Source organism: Idiotropiscis lumnitzeri, chromosome 21 (assembly GCF_059441095.1).
Source record: "Idiotropiscis lumnitzeri isolate Australia: NSW breed Sydney's pygmy pipehorse chromosome 21, RoL_Ilum_1.0, whole genome shotgun sequence".
Classification (NCBI taxonomy): Eukaryota; Metazoa; Chordata; class Actinopteri; order Syngnathiformes; family Syngnathidae; genus Idiotropiscis; species Idiotropiscis lumnitzeri.
This window is the reverse complement of record NC_142411.1, coordinates 99013-120102: the sequence shown is the minus strand read 5'-3', so window position 1 is coordinate 120102 and position 21090 is coordinate 99013. Positions and strand designations below refer to the sequence as shown.

Below are 21090 nucleotides of genomic sequence, written 5' to 3'. Positions count from 1 at the left end.
TTGTCGAAATAATGTTCAGATCCCAAAGCGCCTCCCTCCCTCCCTCCTTCGCTCGCTTTCTGTCGCCCACGTCCTCGCCATGACTGACAAGTCAATTAGAGACAGAAATGTAACGCTCGGCGACGCCGTCAAGCCGATATTGTACGCAAAGAGGCGGGAAGTAGAAGAAGGCCGTTTGTTGAGGCACACCCAATTTGAAATCCGTCTGGTGACCGATATTTTTGGCCTTTTTTACTGCCGCCCCCCCCCTCGAGTTCAACAATCAATCCTTGAACGTTCACAAAAAACGATGAGAGCTGCCACATCATCGCGTGTATTCGACGTTCCCTTCCACGGTGTCGCCGCGAACACGGGATTGCTTTTAACAATAACGTCATCAAGCCAATCAATCGGTGTCGAGCGAGCCGCGCAACGCCACCTGTTGCTCGTTCGCGACTCTCGACACTTCTTCCCTCGGCGGGCTCGTTGCCTCGGAAACGCTTTTGTCTGGCCGGCCGCGGACGGGCTTCGGCGCCGCTGCGATGCGCGTTAATATCCTGTTAATATTCCGACCGCTCCCGTAGTCCGGTCCGCCGTTGATGCGTGTAAACACAATATCCTGCCGCCTGCTTTGAAGACGCAGTAAGATCGAAAGTCGCAGCGATATTTGCGCAAGTCTTTATCTTTTGGTCCACAACTCTGCTGGTGTCTGCTCATGAAGCAGACTTTTTTTTTTTTTTTTTTTACTTCTTTGATCATTTGTCAACATTTCGGTTTTACACTTTTAAAAAGAAACGAGGTGGAGGTTATGTTTGTCCTTACGCGTGTCGCTCTGCAACTTTCCATTAACGCCGACGTGACTTTTACAAAGAAAATTGTGTCTGCAACTCCGGAACATCTTGGCGTGTTCTTTGCTTTCGATGAATTTGAGTTGCCGTCCTACGGATGTCGTCGCTGGGAGGATGCGCCTCTTGTCAAACGACTGCACTAACAATCATCACTTTTCCATTTTCTGAATTATGGTTACCTAGTAACTAAAGAAGAGGGGAAAAAAAAAGGGAAGGATGTCGGCGGTGACGGCAGGCGCAGTCGAGCCTGTCAAGAACTAATCGGTACCGCTTTTCCTCACAAAAGGCACAAGCGTAAATCAGGTCGGAAACGTGAAGGGGACACGCGCTAGTCTGAGAACATCCTCGGCCCGTTTCGAAGACGTGCCGCTCAGCGGGTGTTGCTTGTCACCACAAAATGTATTTAGTCGCCGAGAATGCCACGAAGAGAACGAGGTCGCCGTAAAAGCGATCCATCGTTAAAATTGAGCTGCAGTGGGTGACTGAAAACGTTTGCGACAAAAAAAAGTCACATTTATGCACCGAAAACACAGACTTTTGGGTTCTTTCTGTCACCTAAGAGGGCGCCAGAGCCCTCAATTATAGGAAAGTAGTAATTAGGGTTATATCGTCTCATAATGTGCATCACGTTTGTTATAAAATGTCGCTTTGTGTTGGCATAAAAAGCAGGATTGGAAGTGGATTTGACATTCCAAAACATGAGGCTTCAAAAATAAAACAAAGTATTTCTCAGAAATTGATCTTATTTAGTGATGGAATGGCGCGATTGTCAACGTGTTATTTATTTGGAAATATTTTTGGAAGGACAAATTTGTGTCACGTCGTAGCAACAAAAAGCACGGACCGCCTGTAAATGAGGACTTTTGAGTCAAGACGAAGAAAAATGGACAACTTTCACCAAACCAAAGACGGTTGAGGTCGTCGAGACAATTCCAGGCTCTGCTCCCTCATTGACGGCACGCGGTGACGTCGCCTTTTTGCCCAAAAAAGGGAAAAGGAAAGCGTCCGTCCGGGCTTTGTCAACGAAATCGGCTCGCAAGATTCCGCAGCAACCGAAGAAGATCGCACATCCGTTGAGATTCAGTCCCGTTTTTCCTGCTTCTCGCGTAGACGCCGAGAAATGCGCATAATCGCCCCGATGTGGCCTGTCTGCGTCTGATAATCTTGTTTTTTTTTTTTTTTGCAGCAAACATTCCGCCCGGTCATTAATCCCTCCTGTGCTCTCGCCGCTGATAAATTGCGCTGTCACGAAGGTGTCTCATTTTACGGGAATAAATCTGTTTGCGACGCTGTGATGAACATTCTGGCGCGAGGATTTTAACCTCATATGCATAAAAAAGCTTCATTAAACGTGCAAGATTGGAAGAAACCTTGCCATCGCATTCTGACTTCATCGGACTGCGAAGAAGCGGTTGACTTGAGTGCCAGCTCCCTCCCTTGAACAGCAACAAACGGCGTTAAGAACGTTGGCGGCGTTTCCGCCAATCGAGTCGGCGCTCAGGTTGGGCTCAGGTTGGGCGGTGTGTGCGCTCATGAGGCATGACAGCCGTTCCGCGCGCCAATTCCGGTGAGGCGGTGGTACAGCGGCGTGGCGTGCTGGCACTCCGCCGCGCTATAAGTATCGCTGTCAACTGTCGCGGCGTGAAAAGAAACGAGGACGCCGAGGCACCTGCTCACCTGCTCATTTCTCCATTTCTGCTGATTTAATCGCGAATGCAGTCGCACAAATATTGACGCGGCGCTTTATGGAAGGCGCGCGCAACCCGACACGGATGCGGACGCGCTTCAGCTCGACTTGAGTTGGAGACGCTGATGAAAGGTGACGGCCCTCCGTCATTCCCGCTCTTTATTTCGTTCGGCGTCGTCTCCTCTGATCCCGCTAATGAGCTCGGTTCGCCGCGGAGGAACGGTTCCGCAGGGCCGCGCTGACGAGGGGGGACAGGCGGCGGGAAATCGTTTTGGCAGAGATGAAACGAAAAGAGGCAGCGTCTCGGAAGAGGCTTCATGTCGAACTTAGCAAAGTGTAGACTTTGTGCGGCGGCGCCACCTTGAAGTTCGAACGCACAATTTGACGCATTTTTGTGAACGTTTTGTCATGCGACGGGATCTTAACGACTAATTGTGAGCATGTTGTGCTCCCCAAATGTGATCATCGCTTTCTACTTCGACCTACATGGCCAAAACCCACGTTTCAGGTTCATGTCGAAAACAAGCTCGCGATGTTCGGCTATATCGGGCACTTGACCCTTTTTTGACGGTCAGCCCCCGTTGCGCTTTATTTTCTGTTTGAAGCGTGCAACGATCCCAAATCTTGAAGATTCTCTTTTTCCTGCTGGCTTGGTGCCGTCGCGCCAACTTATTTCAACGCAAACATAAAAATGGTCCCCGTGAAGCTGTGAGAGAGATTTATATTGGGAAAAAAAATCAGTGCAGCCCGAATCGCACCATTGCAAATAGATTATTACAAGACGCAAAAGACGAGATGAACACGCAAAGCACCAAGTCCGGACCGTTTCGCAAATTGGCGCTAATACTTACCGCCAGGAGTATCTGCAGCGAGGAGTGAGCCACTTCTACGAACTGAAAGTCCATCAGGCAGCCGGATATCGATATGTAGCGGTGGTCCTCGGGCGCCCAAGAGGGGGGCGGGCCGATGGGGGTCACGCTGCACCCGGGGCCGTTCTCCATCCACCAGGAGCGATGCATGGACAGGTTGAAGGTGAGCACCAGGTCGGAATCCTGGCGAGACGCACACAAAGCGAGTCGCACGTTAGGCGAGCCGGACGGCGGCGGCGCGTCAAGCTGGCGTTTCAACCAGCCAAACTGTTTGTCGTCTCCAGGCCGGCGAGATGAAGAGAGAGGAGGAAAGTCAAGCGATGGCTGGGGCTAAAAATAAATCAGAAGTTGTACAACTCGGTTGGGGCAGCAAGGATAAGAGAATAAAACTTGCGGTCGAAAATGCACCAAAATCGAACGAGGGGCACGGAAAACGATTTCCACTGCAAACCTTTTTAATAATATGAGAGAGGACCTCCGCTCGTGTCTCGATCAACGTGTCCTTGGAGAATAGCAAAAGAAAAGCTCAAATTCGAAGGGTTGCGGAAGTTGGACGTGGCGCCGTCGGGGAGCAAATGGCTCTCAATTGCTTTGTTGGGGAAAGCAAAATGTGAAGTCCAAAAGCCCAATCACTGACCATGTGTTTGACAAAACAGACTCTATTTATTATTTATTTATTTTTTTGTTCCAAACTCAAGACAATGAACCCTCGCGGTGTGGTCTGCGTAACGCCTCCTGTCAAGTCCGACCTTGGAAACAAAAGCATGCCGACGAATGACACTTTGTTCACCCCCGATTGGTCGCCAACGCGTTTTGTTGAGGAGGAAGGTTGGCTTACTCGATTATCACCTGAGACCACACGAGTGAGGACGCTGCTCTCGTGCCGCCTCATCCTTCCAAAATGTTCATTTCATGTCCCCACCTAATTAATTTCGGTGGCGCTTGCTTTTCTCTCGCTCTTTTCCTTTTCGGGTCTCTTTCTATTCTCGTGTAATGACTTAATGCCTCATTAGTGCTGAGCTCTGATTAATCCCGCCCCCCCCCCTTGTTGTGCTCGTCTTTGTAAGGAGTCCAAATGTGGCGACGGGCTCGTCTGCCATCGCTCTTCATCGTCCTTCTGTTGTCAGCCGACCTCCATCCGTCCTCTTTGTCTCCATTTCCGTCTCGCACCTCCACGCCCGCTCCTGCTTTTCTTTTTTCTGCCGCCCTGGCTTTAAATGAGCCGCGTTCCTACACAACAATCAATAGCGAGCAAATTCAACTGGCAACACGATGCCCGCGTGACTTTTTTTCTTTTTGGATTGAACCTGCGTGACCAGATAGCAAGCGAATGGCGCTCTTCTATTTATTAAACAGGATTGAGCGAGCGCGACAAACCTTGAATGGAAACGGACCCGATCTGCGTCGTGGAGTTCAAATGTGTGCCGAATAATTTGAGGAGTGCTGCTTGACAATCGGCCATTTTTTGCACTCGACTTTGGACTGGTGCCGCTTCAGTGAACCACGTCGGGTTTTTTTTGTTGTTGTTTTTTGTCCCCCCCCTCTCGGGTGACGTCTCGCCCTGCTTCACTCTCGCTCAATTTCCCATTTCTCTCCTTTTGTCCGCAAGCCCCTTGGGAGCCGGAATGGAGGAGGAAAGCGTCATCTTTCTGGTCGCCGAATTGTGAACGCGGCACACATTAAGTCGGTTTGGACGGACGGACGGTTCCGACAGCTTTCCCATGGTCAATACTGGACACTTTTAAAGAACATTCCGAATTTATCATCACCTTTTACATTAACAGTAATTATTATTATTATTATTATTCAGTGGAACTGCGGGGGGCAAAAAAACAACACAAAAACCAAGACGTTGTTGTTGTTGAGGCCAAAATATGGCGAGTGTTCCAAAAAAGGCAAACAAAATCCTTTGCTGCTCGTCAACCGAGTTGTTGAGCTCCCGTGCTAATTTGGCGGCGTCTTTTTTTCCCTCCAATTGCAAATTGGTCGACACGAGGGGCCGTTGGAGCGAACGGGTTCCGGTGTAGCTCGGAGCGCACGCAGCCCCACATGAGCATTTGACCTCGTTTTGCCTCGTCTAAATATGCAACACGAGCTCCAGCGGTCATGTCGCTCGAGTCAGTCGGCCGGTAAACGCTTTTGGGCGTCGCGTTGAGGCTGAGAAAGCAGCGAGGTCAGAAAAGAAGCTTTCTTCTCTCGCCACTCAATTTTTCACTCTATTTAGCAAACTGTCTCCGTCTGCGTTGCGTCCTCGACTTGTGCAATTTTGCACCAAACGTTGCTTGCTTGTGATTTCCCGAGGGTGCGGGATGAGACCTTTACCCGTAATGCCTCAAGCGCCTCTCGTCTATCAAATTGGTCGAGTTTTTTAAAAAATTTTATTTGTGTGTGTGTGTTGAATGTGGCACGTGCGCGTCGAAGCGGAAATGAAGTCGATATGTAGCGAGCACGGCCTTCACGCAAAATTGTTGCCAGCGTACAACATCCCAGGTGGGCTCGAGACAGACGCAATTAGGTTCTTGGCACATTTCTTGTTTTTTTTTTTGTTATTTTTGACCTACGGCACCACGATGCCTCTTAACGGCCAGTCTTGGTACAACGATAAACTAACATCGGATTTTGGGGAGGAAACCCGCGACGGTCCAACTCGGGGCAATTTCATATTTCGACTTTCTTGTTACAAATGATTTTGCATGACTACAACAATTTAAAGTGAAAACGGCTCGCGAGCAAGTGGATCGTGTTCCAATACTTTTGGGACAGGAGCCTTAAAATCGGCGTTAGTCGTTTTTTTTTTTTGTTAATGGATCAGAATTGTCAGTCAATCGTGAAATCATTCAGGAACGACGAAGACTCAACTCAAACGATAAAAACTTGAGGTGGGAAATTGCACGGGCTTGATGTTTGATGTTTATTTGAGTCGCTTGCGTAACAATTTGGCTCACTGACATGAAGATGACACAATCGAATGTCAATGCTGCAGATTTTCCAGCACAGTAGACTTTGGTTTTCAAAGATGTTAACCGAAAAAAAACCCCGGTTGCCGAAACTGAGGTTGCGGTGGCGAGCAGAAAGCAAAGATGGCCAATAAACGTCACTCCTTTGGCGCTCGTTCAAGAAGGCTTTGGAGTGTTTCAAGTGCCTGAATGGGGAGGTGAGAGTGCTTCAATGACTCGTGAAGACCAATTTGCGTGAGCGATAATGTCCGTGAATCACGGCTGACTTTGCAAGTGAACATCAAACAGCCGGCGACGACTTCTCGCCATCGCCGGCGTTAATTTGACGCATCGGACAAATATTTCTTTGTAATCGCGCAAGGGAACTCATCGGGTTTGTGACGTGATGCAAACGAGAAGCGCTTTGAATGCGCGGCGACGCCCGGCCTTCGACTTCTAAGCCGTCGTGTCGCTGACAGTCTGATGGCTGCGCTAATAAACGTATCGCGCCGCGGGCAGAATCTGGACTTCAGGACTCGGGGCGAATAAAAATGAACAAGGGCGTCATCGTGCAATTTTCCAGCTGTGATTGGGAGGCGCTTTCAAAGGCACAAGCCTGTCAGATCTCTTAATGGAGAAAAATGGAGACAGGCCACCTCAAAGTAATCGCCGGCGTCTAGAAAGTCATGGAATGAAGCGGCCACGACATGAAGCGTCATCGCTGATTAGCAACATTAGCATGTCTGTCACGAGCGGAGCCACAAAAAAAGCCTTGACCACCTCGGCCACTTTGTTGTGCTCTTTTCAACGGCATTTTGCCTTTGAAAAGGGAAATCGCGTTGGATGTGAGAACAGCGCGGCTTTTTTGTTGAAGACGCAGATTAGGAGGGAGAGTAAATGGCTGCAAGACGCTCAAACGGTGGACGTATCGGACAAACCGGACGTCCTCGACCGCCGGACCGCAGCTTGTCAAATTACGGCAGTCGCTCCAAAATGCTTTCAAAACGCCGACAAAGTTGGAATGAGTTTGCATCATTCCAAAATGCGATGCCTTGCCCTGAAATAGGCCTCGACTTTGTAAATAAAAAGTCTGATTTGTTTTGAATTCATGATTCATATCTGCAGCTTTCATCTCTTATCCGACTCGTGCGATATCTCGCTGCTCATTTTTGCGCTTAAATTAGTTGAACTCATCGCTTCAAGCCATCATTTTGTTCTTTTCCATGCATCTTTCGTTTCGGGTGGGTGCTCGCCTTTTTTTGGTGACTGTTGCCTTGGCGACCCAGCGATTGGGGTTGGGGGGCCGGTTAAGATGGCTGACACTGCGCTCACCGCTCGGGTTCAGCCGATGCGATCGGAGCGCTCGCGTAAAGACAACACCCGTTCCCGCTAAGAGCCTGCTAATGAGCCTTCAAACAGGAAGATGTTTTCGTCTCCGTTTTATTGTCAACAAAATCCTCAAAGTCTGCCTTTTGAACGCATTTATTTTTATTGCGGCATTATTTGTTGGACGGCGAGAACTGGCGTTGTTTTACATGCGATCCGGCGTAACGGGTCAGCCAACAATCTGTGGGATCGGATCGGTGCTGATGGATTCGTCGAACAGCTGCGGAAGCTGCTTGCATGTGGGGGGGGGGCACCTTCTTCTACAATAACAGGGTCAAGGTTAATATGGCCTTGAGCGTCACGCACGCACACGCACACACACACTGTTGTGGTCATACAAGCAAGCTGTGCAGGATGTGCTTTCACTGCGCCTCGCTCTGATTGGACGGCATTTAATTGATGAAGGCGCTACTAATTAGAAAACGGATGCGTGGAGACCAATCGGCAGACCTGATTTTATTTATTTATTTTTTTTAACAAACGTCAGCTTCGTATACTTCGATTGTGGCAATTTGCGTGGTATTCGTTTACTCAACGACGACCAAGTAAAAGGTCAAGTGGTCATCTACTGGTGGCATTTGAGGTGTAGCATTTATTTGGACAAATTATTTATTTATTTTGGGCGAATAATTCAATGAACTTTGACTGAGATTTTCCGGTCTTTAAACTCTGCCTCCGTCAGCTTTACAGATGCCACCTCTGCACCGAAGGCCGACGTGTAGCGCGACATACGATGTGGAGCGAAAACGACTTCCGAATAATTTGGAGCTGACTGAAAGCTAATTCCAAACATCTTTTAGGACGGCCAAAAACAAATCCACAAAGCTTGTTTGGACTGTTCAAATAGGACCTCAGAAGCTGCGAGTCTTGTCGAAAGAAAATTAAAACTAAAATCAATAAAGCGGTATTTTTATTTATTTTTATTTTTTTTTTGCTGAGGAAATTTCATAAAATTGTCAAGTCACTTTCTGGCGTAGTTTGGATGTCAACAACGAGGCCCGCGTGTTGTGTAAGAGATAAAATAGTAGAAGGAAAAAAATAAACTCTCTAAAGAAAATGAAGCATGAATGACACTTTTCCTTCATGGAACTAATACGACTCAAATGTCAATTTATTAACGATTGCGAAGAAGCTTGATTGCAAACACGGCTCGTAAAGAAAACCTTTTTTTTTTTCTCTTCCATTCATTCCTCACCACCACCGACCACAATCAGCACTGATTTCTTCAGTTTATGGAAGACTGATTGGCCGTAATTAATCGCCCGAGTAGATCATGCGTGATTCCAATCAACTCATTTTACTGACGGTGAATTGTAAACGTCGCTCCCTGCTGCAAACGGGAAGCGAGTGCGTTCATATTGGAATGTTTTGTGTTGTATTGTTTTGCCAGCGTTCTCAAAAGAACTCCAAATAATCACATTTGCAACTAACGATAACTGGCGTTCCTCATTCGGCATGTGGCGCATAAACAAGGTCGCGGAGGATGGCCCGGCGTCCAATATCGGTCGTAAACATCGATCGGCACGATGATTAAAAGAAAAACGGACAGCGGTGCCTCGGGATCACATTTCGTCGTGTTGCTGTGAAGTGGCATAAAAGCGAGGCGGCGAAACAAACAAAGCAAAAAAAGAAAACGGAAGAGAAGCGAGTGGAAACGTTACCTTGGACAGCTCGCCGACTTCCAGGTAGAAACAGATGACGAAAACATTCCAAGTCATCCAAACGACCAGCCAGGCTGCGTACTGCGAAGAGGAGACGCACGCGCGGTCACTCGCGCCAAAGTCCAAATTTGTCCCAACGTGGCGTGAAGCCTACCCCGGTGACGTAGCGCGGTCGGAACTGGATGGTGCCGAACAAGCCCAGGATGACCACGATGACGTGAAGGAAGTTGGTCAGGATGGGAGCCCACTGGTAGCCCAGGAAGTCGATGATCTGACGCTCAAAGACGCTCACCTGGCAGGAGGAAGAAGACGGGAGGACGGTGAATCCTTGCCTGCCTTGCGCGCTCACACATTTTCCATCTGGGATCATTTTGCCATTCACTCAACTCATGTCAGAACGAGCAACAGTTTGGCAGACGGAAAACAATTTTTCAAAAAGTCCTTTTCTGTCAGACTCGACGTTTCTGCAAACAACCGACCAACTTTGTCCTGCTAAAACTGCCGTGCTAGCTTAATGCGAACACGTATTGGAAAATTCCCTCGACAGGCTCACGGATACATTAATTAAATATTTTTTTATCCTCCGTGTAACGATTAATATGACGTGGCGCTTATCAAGTCTGTATGACGACATTATACCCCCCCTGGTGGCCAGGACCGGAATTTAAAATCATTTCAATCTGCACGAATGACTCGCCAGCGAGGTTAAAAAGGATTAAGTTTACAATTATAAACTCAGTGCGGTGCGAAATATTTGCAAGCGCACAAAATCAGATGAGGCCAGAGAGGATGTGAGCTGACGGGAAGGACAGAAAACCGTCTACACTTTTCATTCTATTGCAAGCGGATTTTGAAAATCCACACACGCTCACGCACGATTATGCGTGGCTGAGTTGAGCACTTCCTAATGTGACAGCATAAGGCAACAGTACAGCCACATTGCACACAAACACACATTCTAGACAGCCGCTACTTGGTGAGAAAAAAAAAAGTTGATTGCATATGAGAGGGACAAAAGCAGCTAAGCTCACTCATGACAACATAACATTTCACGTGCACTGAGTGCACACGTCCGGGCAGGTCCGTGCTGCTTGGGCTTGACGGTGCCTGCTGGTATTGCACGCACACACGCACACACACACACAAAGGCCTCAGCTGGCTTTGTGTTTCTTTCAAGTATCCGTTCCATGTAATTATGCAAAAAAGTCAATTATTTAGTGGCGCTGGTAATTGTTCATTTTCCCTCGCAAGCGCATGCACGTTACAAGAAGTCAGGGGCCTCCTAGTCGATTACGAAAGCCCCTGGGACCCCCCCCCCCCCCCCCCCAACTCTTCAGCACCAATAATAAAAGGTCCAGCTGGGAGGCAGGAGCGCACCCAACACACAATGCAGACGCACACGCAGGAGACAAAGTGGAATTTCGGCAAAGTTTTATTGTTAGTGTTTATTAGGGTGAGTGAATATGGAAAAGGCGACCATCTGGTTGTCGGCTCGTTTTCTATTGACAAACACGTGCTCAGCTATAAAACACAGCTCATTATGTGACATCACGTTTTTTGGATTGTCGTCGATATTATAAATATGAAAGGAGGTGATGAAAACGTCTCCGTTTAAAATTGTGAGCAAGTCGTGAATACAAATCTGGAGCGGCTAGAGTGTGTCAATCTGGCCAAGAAAAAAAAAAAAGATCCAGATGTGAGTCGGCTTCCTAAAAACAAGTTGATATGTTGCGTGTGTCTGCCAAATGTGTCTCACGTCGCCACAGAGGATTTAGAGCTCCGGCGACTCGGCCGCTTGCGACTCCTCCAAATTGGGGAGATGACAGATGCGGATTTAACATTTGGCAAATGGAGGCAATCGACATTTCCAGGGTGCCCTAAACGTCTCACGGCAGTTTTTCTTTTGTCAATCTGGAAAAACATTTCTCTTCGTGACTCTCTTTTGGTGCTCAAGCTTGCTGGCGGCGCAGTCGCATGCTTGACTCAGGAAGATGGCAGCAAAAAATTCATTTGTTGGCGGACCCGTAAAGAAAGGGAAGCAAAGCGTTATCGAGAGTAAATTCCATTCAATGTTGATGGATGTCCTGATTAATCACAATAGAAGGAAAGCACAGAGACGATTCCCTTGTTAAACAATTTTCTAGGCGTATTTGAATTTGCCGGCCGTCTTCATCAGCGGCGGGAGAAAAACTAATGTTAGCTGCCAGCGGTTGGCGATGCGCCGCGCCGCGGAGCGCCATCTCAACCTTTTTATTAAGTCAACTGTAGCGTCTCGAGATCAAGGGAATATCGAGTTGCTCAACATGTTTTATGTTCCCAAGTAACCAAAAGCGTTTCGAAAAATCAACCCCTGTGGGTGCAACTAACATTTAATGCCATCGCACGGCTATGAAGATTCATCACGTGCAAATCTAGTCTTGAATATAAACCCAAAATTAAATTAAAAAAAAAAAATTCTCATTTGGCGTCTATATCGTCGCTATTTTTGGAGGAAATGACCTGCGCTGGGCGCTTGACCCTTTTTTACCGCTCAGTCCGTCGCCCTCCGGCCTCATTCCTAAAAATTGTCGAGCCCCGACCGCGGCTCTGGAAATAACTTGAGCTCTTTGAGTTGCATTTCCACGTATGAAAAGTGCGACCCAAACAAAATTGGATTGATGATTAATTTGCCCCCCCACAATCCACGACAGACGGAAAGACCGCCGTTAAACTAAACTTCCCAAGCGAGTACACAAGTTTCATCTTGGCCCAACAGGAGACGACGTGCTTAAAATACAAAAGCTCAAGAAAAACAATAGTTAGCAAGACAAAGATGCCGTATGCTTTTTTTTTTCCCCTCCCGCTGGTGCCCAAATGTGTTTGTAACGCCAACACACACACACAAGATGCTTGCATCTTTGCGATTGACAGCACAAAAGATGAAGGTGATGAAAGGGGCAGTTAGCGGAGGAAACAAGGAGATCCTTGTGTGGCTCTCGGATTCTATTTCGGAGCGTTTGACGGCAAACGATGAAGAGATATCAGAGAATAATTCTTATTGCGGCAGACAGCGCAACTATTAGGAGGCACTTCACACACACAAAATGCTTTTCATCTTCAACACAAAGTGAGACAAGAAGAGAGCGAGAGCGTAACGTGGACATTTCGTCTTTCACCGCCGCAAATTCCTCCCTCCTGTTCTTATTCTTCTCGCCTCCCGCTCGGCCATATTTAATATGCAGCCATCTTTCAGACATTTTCTTTTGTTCTCCGGCCGTTACCTCATCAGCTGCTGCAGACGTTCCTTTTCCCTCGCTGCCAGCTAATTACTGAGCAACGTGCGATACGAAAACGTTGGACCGTGTTGCCAACAACCAAATGTCAGACTCGTTGAAGTTTGTCATTTATTTTCTTTCTTTAAATGGACGTAACTGAAAAATGTTATGAATTTGTGCACGATTTGTCGAGCAAAAAGTATTGATTTGTGGAAAAATATCAAATTGACCACAGCTGCCGGTGGGGTTTCATTTGCTTTGCTGAACAAAATCAAACACAGACGCACATTTGCAGGCCGGGAACCGCCTTTTAAAGTCCTACACACTCAAACGTCGCAGAAAGTGAGCATGGTGGCCTCAAGTGGGCAAAAATTAGACACGCATGCTATTGATGTTGCCAAAATCAATTTGAGCCCATTTACTTTGCGTCCACAAGGTTCTATTTTGGGGCCCTTGCTCTTTTCGCCTTACTTACGTTCCATCCAAGAAAACAGGGAATTTGCTTCCATTGCGCTCCCAGAGGCCTCGCCCCAGCGTACCTCTCCGAGCTCCTCCCCCCCCTACAAACCCGCCCGCTGCCTCAGGTCTGCGGACCGAAGGCGCCGAGGACGAAGCGCAGCCTCGGGGGGGGGGGGGGGGGGATTCGCGTCTTTTCTGTTGCCGGTCCTTCCCTATGAAATGAGCTTCCATTGAATGTGAGGCAAGCCCCGCCCCCCTCTCTGTCCACCTTTAAAAGTCGTTTTTATCCTTTAGCTTTCGGCGCTACATGAGACTGTCGCTGTTGTGCTGTTCTTCTGCCATCTTTTGTTTCCGTGTTCGAATGTCCTGCTCATTTCTATGACGGCAAACGGAAAGCGCTTCGTTACAGCTCCTGTTGTTGTCGATGGTATTGCCATAGCCACACGGGTCCCAACCCCTCCCCTACCTTGTCCCAGCTCATCCTGCTTTCACCCCAGTTTGCACTGCGTTCTGTGACCTTTAGAAAAAGAAACGCCCATCAAATCCCGCCGCTCATTTCGTTATGCTTGACGGAGAAGGAAAGCAAATGTGGACGAGGAGGCGAGAGAGAGAGAAAGAAAATGTCCACACCGTCTATTTTTACTTGGTGACCGTCATCCCGAAAGCATCATTGCCCCCCCCTTGATCGTTCGCTTAATAAAACACGGGCCGCTGAGGTTCACTGTTAACTTAATTAAGACTGTCGGCCCGCCTGCGCCATCCCGCTGCGTACGGACGGCAAAGGCAATCTCCGATCGATCGGGTTCGTGCAACAATCAATTCATCTCCATTGGTAGCTATTAGGAACCATTTGCCGCTAGTTAAGGTTGAGAGAGAGAGAGCGAAAGGGGGAGGGGCTGGAAAGACGGCAGCAGAAGGTAGACGTATGAAAGGTGAAAAAAAGTGAGAGAGACCGAAGACGCGACTGGATGGGAAAAGACAGCAGTGATTGGAGGTGAACGTCTCCGCGAAATTCTTAATTCCGCTGTCGCCGCAGTTATTGAATCATATCGGCAATAACCGGAATGTGCTCAGTCACTCCGGTTGTGCTCGAGCTAGTCGACACGACTCCAACCCGCCACGCACACACGTGTACGCTACGGAAGCGGAGAGCTATGCTGATAAGGCAACTCTTTGGTCCAAATCCGCGCCGGTTAATGACTTAACACGCACCTGCCAGTTGGCGCTCCTGAAAGCGCCATTAACATTTTGAGCGCTAGCGTGTTGAGATTCAAGTGGAATGCTGCAAGTGAAAAGAGGACTCTGGAGACCAGGGACGTGGTGGCCAGCGGGAAATTCAGCAAATTGGGCAGCGGCCGGGGTGTTTTCGATCTGAAAGGGAGTATGCTTGGCGCTACTTGAATTCATCCGTTGGCGAACATGCGGGAAATGACACCACAGGGTGTTAAAAAGCAGAGCGGCGTTTCTCTTCAAATCTCCTTCTCACGCCCTTATCCTGATAAGATCGGCCCGAACCAAGAGTGAAAGGTCGGTCTCAAGTGATGTCGAGTCCGGCAGGAGCGGAGTTGCGCCTTGTAGCTTCAAAGGGGCGCTTTTTGATTCGCTGCCTGAAGCAAGGAACAAAAACGGATCAGAGAAGCTCCGGAGACCTGCGGCGGGCGACGCGGTCCGACGGGGACCATCAAAAGAATTTGCAAATGGAATGTTTCGTGATATGATATGTTGCCGTCGGAGCGAATGAAAATCCACTTTGACGCAGAACAAACAAGCTGCGTGGTCGCGTTTGGTTTGCATGCCGTACTTGATGAAAATTGGCGGCCGATTTGAATACTCCAAGTTTCCTTTTTCCAACCTGATGACGATTTCATTTCATTTTCTTCGGACATGCACTTGCGCTCCCAAAATGTTAGAATTTTTCTGAAATTCATGCCGAGCAAATCTGTTGACCGGACGAAATTCGGTGAGAAAAAGCTCAAAGCGACGACGATGACCGCCTGTGGACATTTGATGTCAAGAATGTCCCAGCGCAAATCATCAGAACTCGGTTTGATCGGGTTTCAGAGTGTTTTGTTTTTGTGACATTTGCGCCTGCGATGGCCGCACAAGATGGAAAGACGCCGCGAGCATCCTCGTGCGTCGAGACGGAAGAACAAAGACAGACGAAGCTTGTTCAAGAAAAGCACGTCGGTCGGGGCCCGCCATGAACGTCTTTTTCTCTTCATTCGACGAGACTCTAAAAAGCACGTTTAGCTGCCTCCGAGTCCTCCGGACGTTGCAGGTCGAAGCAGAAACAATCAAATTCAATTTAAAAAAACTCAAATTCAAAATTAAAAAACGGGAATGGATATGAACGATGACGATGAGAAAAGAAGTCTGGCGGGCAAACGCGGCGCCGCCGCCGCCGCCTTGCCGCTAATCGCCTTCTTTCCATCAACTCTCGTCTTTCTCTCACCGCGGATCAATTTCATATCCTCCTCCGAATTACAGAGAGTGATTAATATTCTCCCAGAAACATTTCTTTATGTAAACGCGACATTTAAATGTCAGAATCGCTCGGATAATCCGTTTGGTATTTCAAACGAGCTCCTCAAAACGCTCTCTTCCTATTTTGCCTGTTGCTGCTTTTTAGTTTTTAGTGCCGACTGGATGCCGGAACCGACAAAAAACGATCGCAACATTGCATACCTGCACTTTTGTTTTTAGTCAAATCGGCTCATTCTGTCAAACGCAAAATAATTCCGTGCCGACTAATCCACGACAAGCGACGGCCTCGCCGTTCGTTCTGCTCCGAACGGCATTCAATCGTTTTCGCCGTTTATCGGAATCAAGATCAGCTCCGCGCTGACCGTCGAGAGGCACGGGACACACTGAGCTGGACTCGATTGGCAACGCGTCAACCGATGTCCGCCGGGACGAGCGCCGGTGCCAAGCGTAGGATCAGAAGCGCGGCAAACCGTCGGGAGATGTCAGTGAACGTTCCGGGACGACGAGTATCGATTGAGTTCTGCTGCTTTGATCCAAACAAAACACAGAGAAAAGTGGAGGCCATTCACGCGGCTAAAAATTGTCGGACTGCGCACGAGATGACCCGCAGCTTCAAGCGTCAACAATCTGCATTTTGCAGCCAGCAATTGCTTTCCAACACATGTCGAAAGGCTAAAATTTGTGCTTTGGCGCACTTTCCAACCCTCCCTTTGATCATCTTCTCTTTTTCTTTTGTTAGGCCCTCTCCATCATTTCATTTTGTCTTTTCCACATTCTATTTCTCGCTCCTCCTTGCCTCCATGCTTCCATTATGTCCCCCCCCCTCTTCCCTAATCGGGTTATGTGCCACAATGCGGCAGCGAAAATCACGCATGCACACGAATACGCAAACAAGCCGGCCGGTAAATGAATGATCAGCCTCGCCGATGGCTTTTTCCCTTCATTGACTCTTTTATCTTAATGGACGATTTATGCAGCCGGCGGATCCTTTTATGAGGGAATTATTTGTGTGCTTCATACTGGGAAGACGAGGGTTAACTACTATGTGATAAATAGGACGAATTAGTAAATACCACCGTCACGCCCGGGGGCTGTTATTGTGCCGTGCGTCGTGAACATTACAGTGGACAACTGTGTGTGTGTGTGTGTGTGTGTGTGTCCATTTTCGGAGTGAGCATCAGCAACATGATGGCACTGCATGTTATTTAGTCGCATTCTAAAACATGTGCGGGTGATTTCGAGCGTAAATGACACCAGACAAGCCCACAGATGGACGCCCGGCGGGCTAAGAAAGATTCACACTGCACTAATGCATGACCACGCACACACGAGCGCGTTCCTAAGTGGAGTGTTTGTTTCTGGGTTCTGTCATGGCAGCCAAATTACAAACAAATAAAATGCAGAGGGACTAAATTGACAAGATGGCCTCCATTGTCATTGCATAACAACGTTGCATAATGTTGAATGCAATTGTATTTTGATTTCATTTTCCAAATTTCTCTGTTTCAGAGTAATTTTCATTGCATACATTTTTTTGTATTCCTTTTAATCCAACTCAGCAACTCGAGAATCGAATGGTGCTTTGCGATACGAGTGACTCTGTTTTCCGTTTTTATTCTTCTTTTGTTTTGACTTGCATGTCGAAATTGAAGATTGGAGTGCTGCATTGCGCGATGACAGTGAGCTCAACTCAGCTCACTTCCTGACAACCATCAATGTGGCAGATCAAAAAAAGCGGCTTCTCCTTCTGAGTTTACAGCCAAACTAAAAATAAAACCAGAGCTGGGCACATGACCTTTTTTTGCCTCTCAGTCCCCGCCCTCCGGCCGCAATCTCGGTACGACCCTTCGACCTTATTCATAAAAATTGTTGCCCCCGAAAAAAAAAAAGTGTCCGTGCATGCCGCTGCCGCTGCCGCGGGAGACATGCTAGCAGCCGAGGTTTATTTAAACATCATTCGCTGGCATATTTACTATTCAAATCCACTTAACTTATTATGGTCTTATTCATCTCCTTCTTCTTCTTCTTCACAATTGAAGTAATTACACACAATTGGTGACTCTGCGTAATTAAAACAAACACAAAAATGTGGATCGTCTTTGCAGTGCTGCTTGATAGAAAGAACAAATGTCACCAAAATTTGAGTGCTCTTTTCAGTGAAAGACGTTCTAAAAGCATCAGCGCGCTTCGTTGTGTTCAGAATGTTCTCAGCTTAATGGAAGCCTAAAAAAAAGAATCACCTGCTGGTGATGTGGCAAGTGACTTTGTCAACTTCTAAAAATGAGCTCCGTTGTGCTCGCGGGCCTCGTAGCATTAATGGACGCGCTGGCCTCTTCATTTCCGCTGCTGAAAATGGTGAAAAAGTTCTTTTCCATTCATATGAAACGCGGGCGCTTCATCGTCGAGGCCACGCGGCGGAGCGTCGTCATCGAGCTTTGGTTATGTCGCGGAAGCGGATTGCAGCCGGCCGCGTTTACGACACAATAAATCTGGAAGCTGGCTTTGAGCCGGTCAAGCGCGGGAGGCGGCCAGCTGCAACCGGGCCAAACGGGTTGCAAATTTGGGACTAAGTAGGCGAGCCGGATCGCGTCTCGCCGACACACTTGACTTCATTCTTCACGTGGAGCCAAACCAGCTGACGACAGTCGACATCCAAAATGTTTTTTATAACTCAAATCACTTGACACCATTGAAATGGTTGCAAAGGCCAATAATCCGCTCCAGACCTGCGCCTCAAAACATCTTTCCACGAGTCATACGGTTTAAACTGTAGTATTTGCGTGTTGCATGCGTGCCTTGAACTCATTCACTGCCAGATGTTTTCAAAGTAGATGCAATCACCAAAGCTACCAAACTGGTAGACTGTCTTCTTTCAAGTTTTGGACTAATGACGGGAGGGGGAAAGACTTTTTGAGGAAAGAAGCAATGTCAAGCTCATGTTTTTTTTTGCTTTTGTGCCTTGAAAATAATCAATTATTTACAGCAACGACTAAGAAACGTGCTGCTGTCTGTCGAGTGGAGCTACTTTGAAGTTTTTACGTCACATGCGGCATACTTTTATTCGTCTGAGGAATGTTTAAAGAGTGCTGCCGATTTGGTTAGCAACAGATTTGAAATGTCATTAAGTCTCTGAGGTTTGTGCCGTATGAGCATTACTGACACATTTCAGTTACTATCGCATGTTTGTTTTTTTTGCGTTGTTTTATTTAAACTATTAAAATTCAGGAACGGAATCAGAACGGCAAAATAAGGCGATCCGCGATATTATTTTCTTTTGTCGGAATGACCTCGCATCAACCATCGTCTCATCACCGCTCCGTTGCCTCAACTTCCTTGTTTCTTCTTCCTTCATCGACGCCTTTCTACTCGCGCCTCGCATGCCCTTCAATGCTTCAGTGCTCCTTCAGCACTGCGGAATCGCCACAAGCGCTCAGGTTTCCACGGCAACGCACGATCACCTTTTTAGCCGCTCACACAACGGGTGGACGCGGGCGGGCGATCGACACCGTAATCAACCCCACACATGCATACGCACACACGCACACGCCGCTGAGATGTAATCACGGGGAGTGCTGAAAGTGCAGAGCAGAGGTGCGCCACTTTCGGAATGTAACCGGCGGCCCTTAATCATAAAATCCTTTCGGCTGATTGGACGACTGACAGTGTGGGCATGAGGCGTCATCTGCCATCGTTTCAATCAATCCCGGCGCACTGCAGAAAGCCAAATGATATTGGCAACCTTTCTGAAGACATACTCAACGATTATCATTATTCAACGTGAGGGGGGGGGCTCGCTTGCTCAGGTAGCAAGCTTGCAGTTGGATTTTCCAACGCGCTGCCACTCGGATTGAGTCGGATAAGGAGAGGCTGCACGATTTTTACGGCAGAAAAATGCTCCAGCTGCAATCTAGTCGGTGCTCATGATGCAGTAGAACCTGCAATTTTCAAGTAACCTTTGAACAGTTCTAAGCGGAGCTGGGCAGTGCGTCCCGAGGGTGGAATGGTTCCGCCATACGGCCTGGCCAGACGTCCATTTTTGGGGTGGGGGGGGGAGTGACAAATTTTAAAAAAGGGTTCGATTCACAATGTCGAGGGCGCGGTGTGGAACGCGTTTCCAATTTTGAAGCGTCTTAAAAGTGTAAAAAGAAGGTTACGCAATACAAAGACGCCCAAGCTGTGAAAGCTGCGATTGTGTCGAGATCGCACGGTATTCACAAATACAAAAGATTGGCGGACGTGATTCCAGCGTCTGTCTGTTTGTTTGAAGATGGGAAAAAAAAAATAGAAACCATTTTTTTTTTTTTTCAAATGTGAGAGCAAGATAAGAGTGCAGACTAACCAGAGGGCAGGTGTGTGAAGCGATGACACCAAATCAATTGATACTGGAAGGGAGACGGAGGCTGGAGGGGTGAGAGGCCGCGAGCGTGTTGCGGCGATGATTTTGGGTAAAGATCAAAGTGTGACGTGCGTGAGGCTTTTTCTCCACACACAAACGCACGGCGAATATCTTCTCGTCTCGTCGTGCGCTTCGGGGAGATTCCAAATAAAGTCGACGTCAGCGGTGCCCTTTGAGGATGGGTGAAGGAAAGAACATTTTTAAAGCCGCAAAGTAGCTAGCTAATGTTCATATGTGAACAACAAGTTAGCGGCCAGGCCAGCTAAAATGAGCGCACTTTTTGGCGTGTAGACCCGTCAATGGCAGTGAATGAGTTCATTCTCGATGGCAAAAGGGCGGCTTTTATTTGACCAAACATGAAGTTGAAGTCTGCATTTGTCTGCCGATTGACTTGAAGACGGCTTATCCGGCGAAAATCCAGTCGCCCAGACTGACAGCCAAGAAAGAGATTTTAAAGTAAGAGGATGATGTCCAGGCTGGGGCCAAGAAGAAATTGGATTTTTTGGTCCTTCATAAAACTTGTAGAGTATAAAAAGAAGGTGGTGTTTTCCCAATAAGACTTCCTGTTTATGGTACAATAAAAGAGCAACGTGTTATTCTTTTGGACCATTCTCTCCGGAGCGATAAAGGGAAGCCGCTGGAAACGAGCTGGGCTGATATTTTATGATTTATTCAATGGGGGCGGGGGGGGGGGGGGGTGGTTTTTGGCCTAGTTAAGACCGTTTCCATTACAGGCACTAGCGCACTAAGTTCCTGAAGTTTAATAGCTGTGGTTATATTGCTAAAAGTAATTGGATTGATTCATTTCAATTTGGCTGAGATGCCGTTTCGTTTCGTTTACTCCCGACGGATACAAGACGTGCAACTTTCCAAGATTGGATACGTCGTGTAGTTTTGATCACATCATCAAGTGAAATTTATCCTAAGCATCGTGTCAAGGATGTTGGCGATTTCTGTGGTCAGTCGTTCAAAATATATTTTTTTAATGAGTAGAACGGATGCTCAGAAATCCAACGGCGTTGAAGAACTGAATTCAGTCGAAAATATCAAAACGACCGTGAGAAAACGGAACAAGATGCGATAAGACAGAGATGTTGCGTTTCCTTTCAACAAACGGGGAAAAAAAGCGTT

The 21090-nt window shown here is 47.7% G+C and overlaps 2 protein-coding genes across 6 annotated transcripts in view; one reads left to right on the top strand and one right to left on the bottom strand.

Annotated features, from left to right (window-relative positions):
* LOC148316199 (triadin-like) overlaps window positions 1-21090 on the top strand; it is a 60418-nt gene that overhangs the window by 14542 nt on the left and 24786 nt on the right. The window lies entirely within an intron of this gene.
* Window positions 1-21090, bottom strand: part of nkain2 (sodium/potassium transporting ATPase interacting 2) — a 38382-nt gene that overhangs the window by 6848 nt on the left and 10444 nt on the right. For all 3 annotated transcript variants that reach the window (XM_088285913.1, XM_088285914.1, XM_088285915.1), the window contains 3 exons: window positions 9521-9658; window positions 9367-9447; window positions 3366-3566 (listed from right to left, as the gene is read on the bottom strand). In XM_088285913.1, coding sequence (XP_088142039.1) covers window positions 3366-3566; window positions 9367-9447; window positions 9521-9658 — 420 coding nt within the window. The remainder of the gene's footprint in view (window positions 1-3365; window positions 3567-9366; window positions 9448-9520; window positions 9659-21090) is intronic.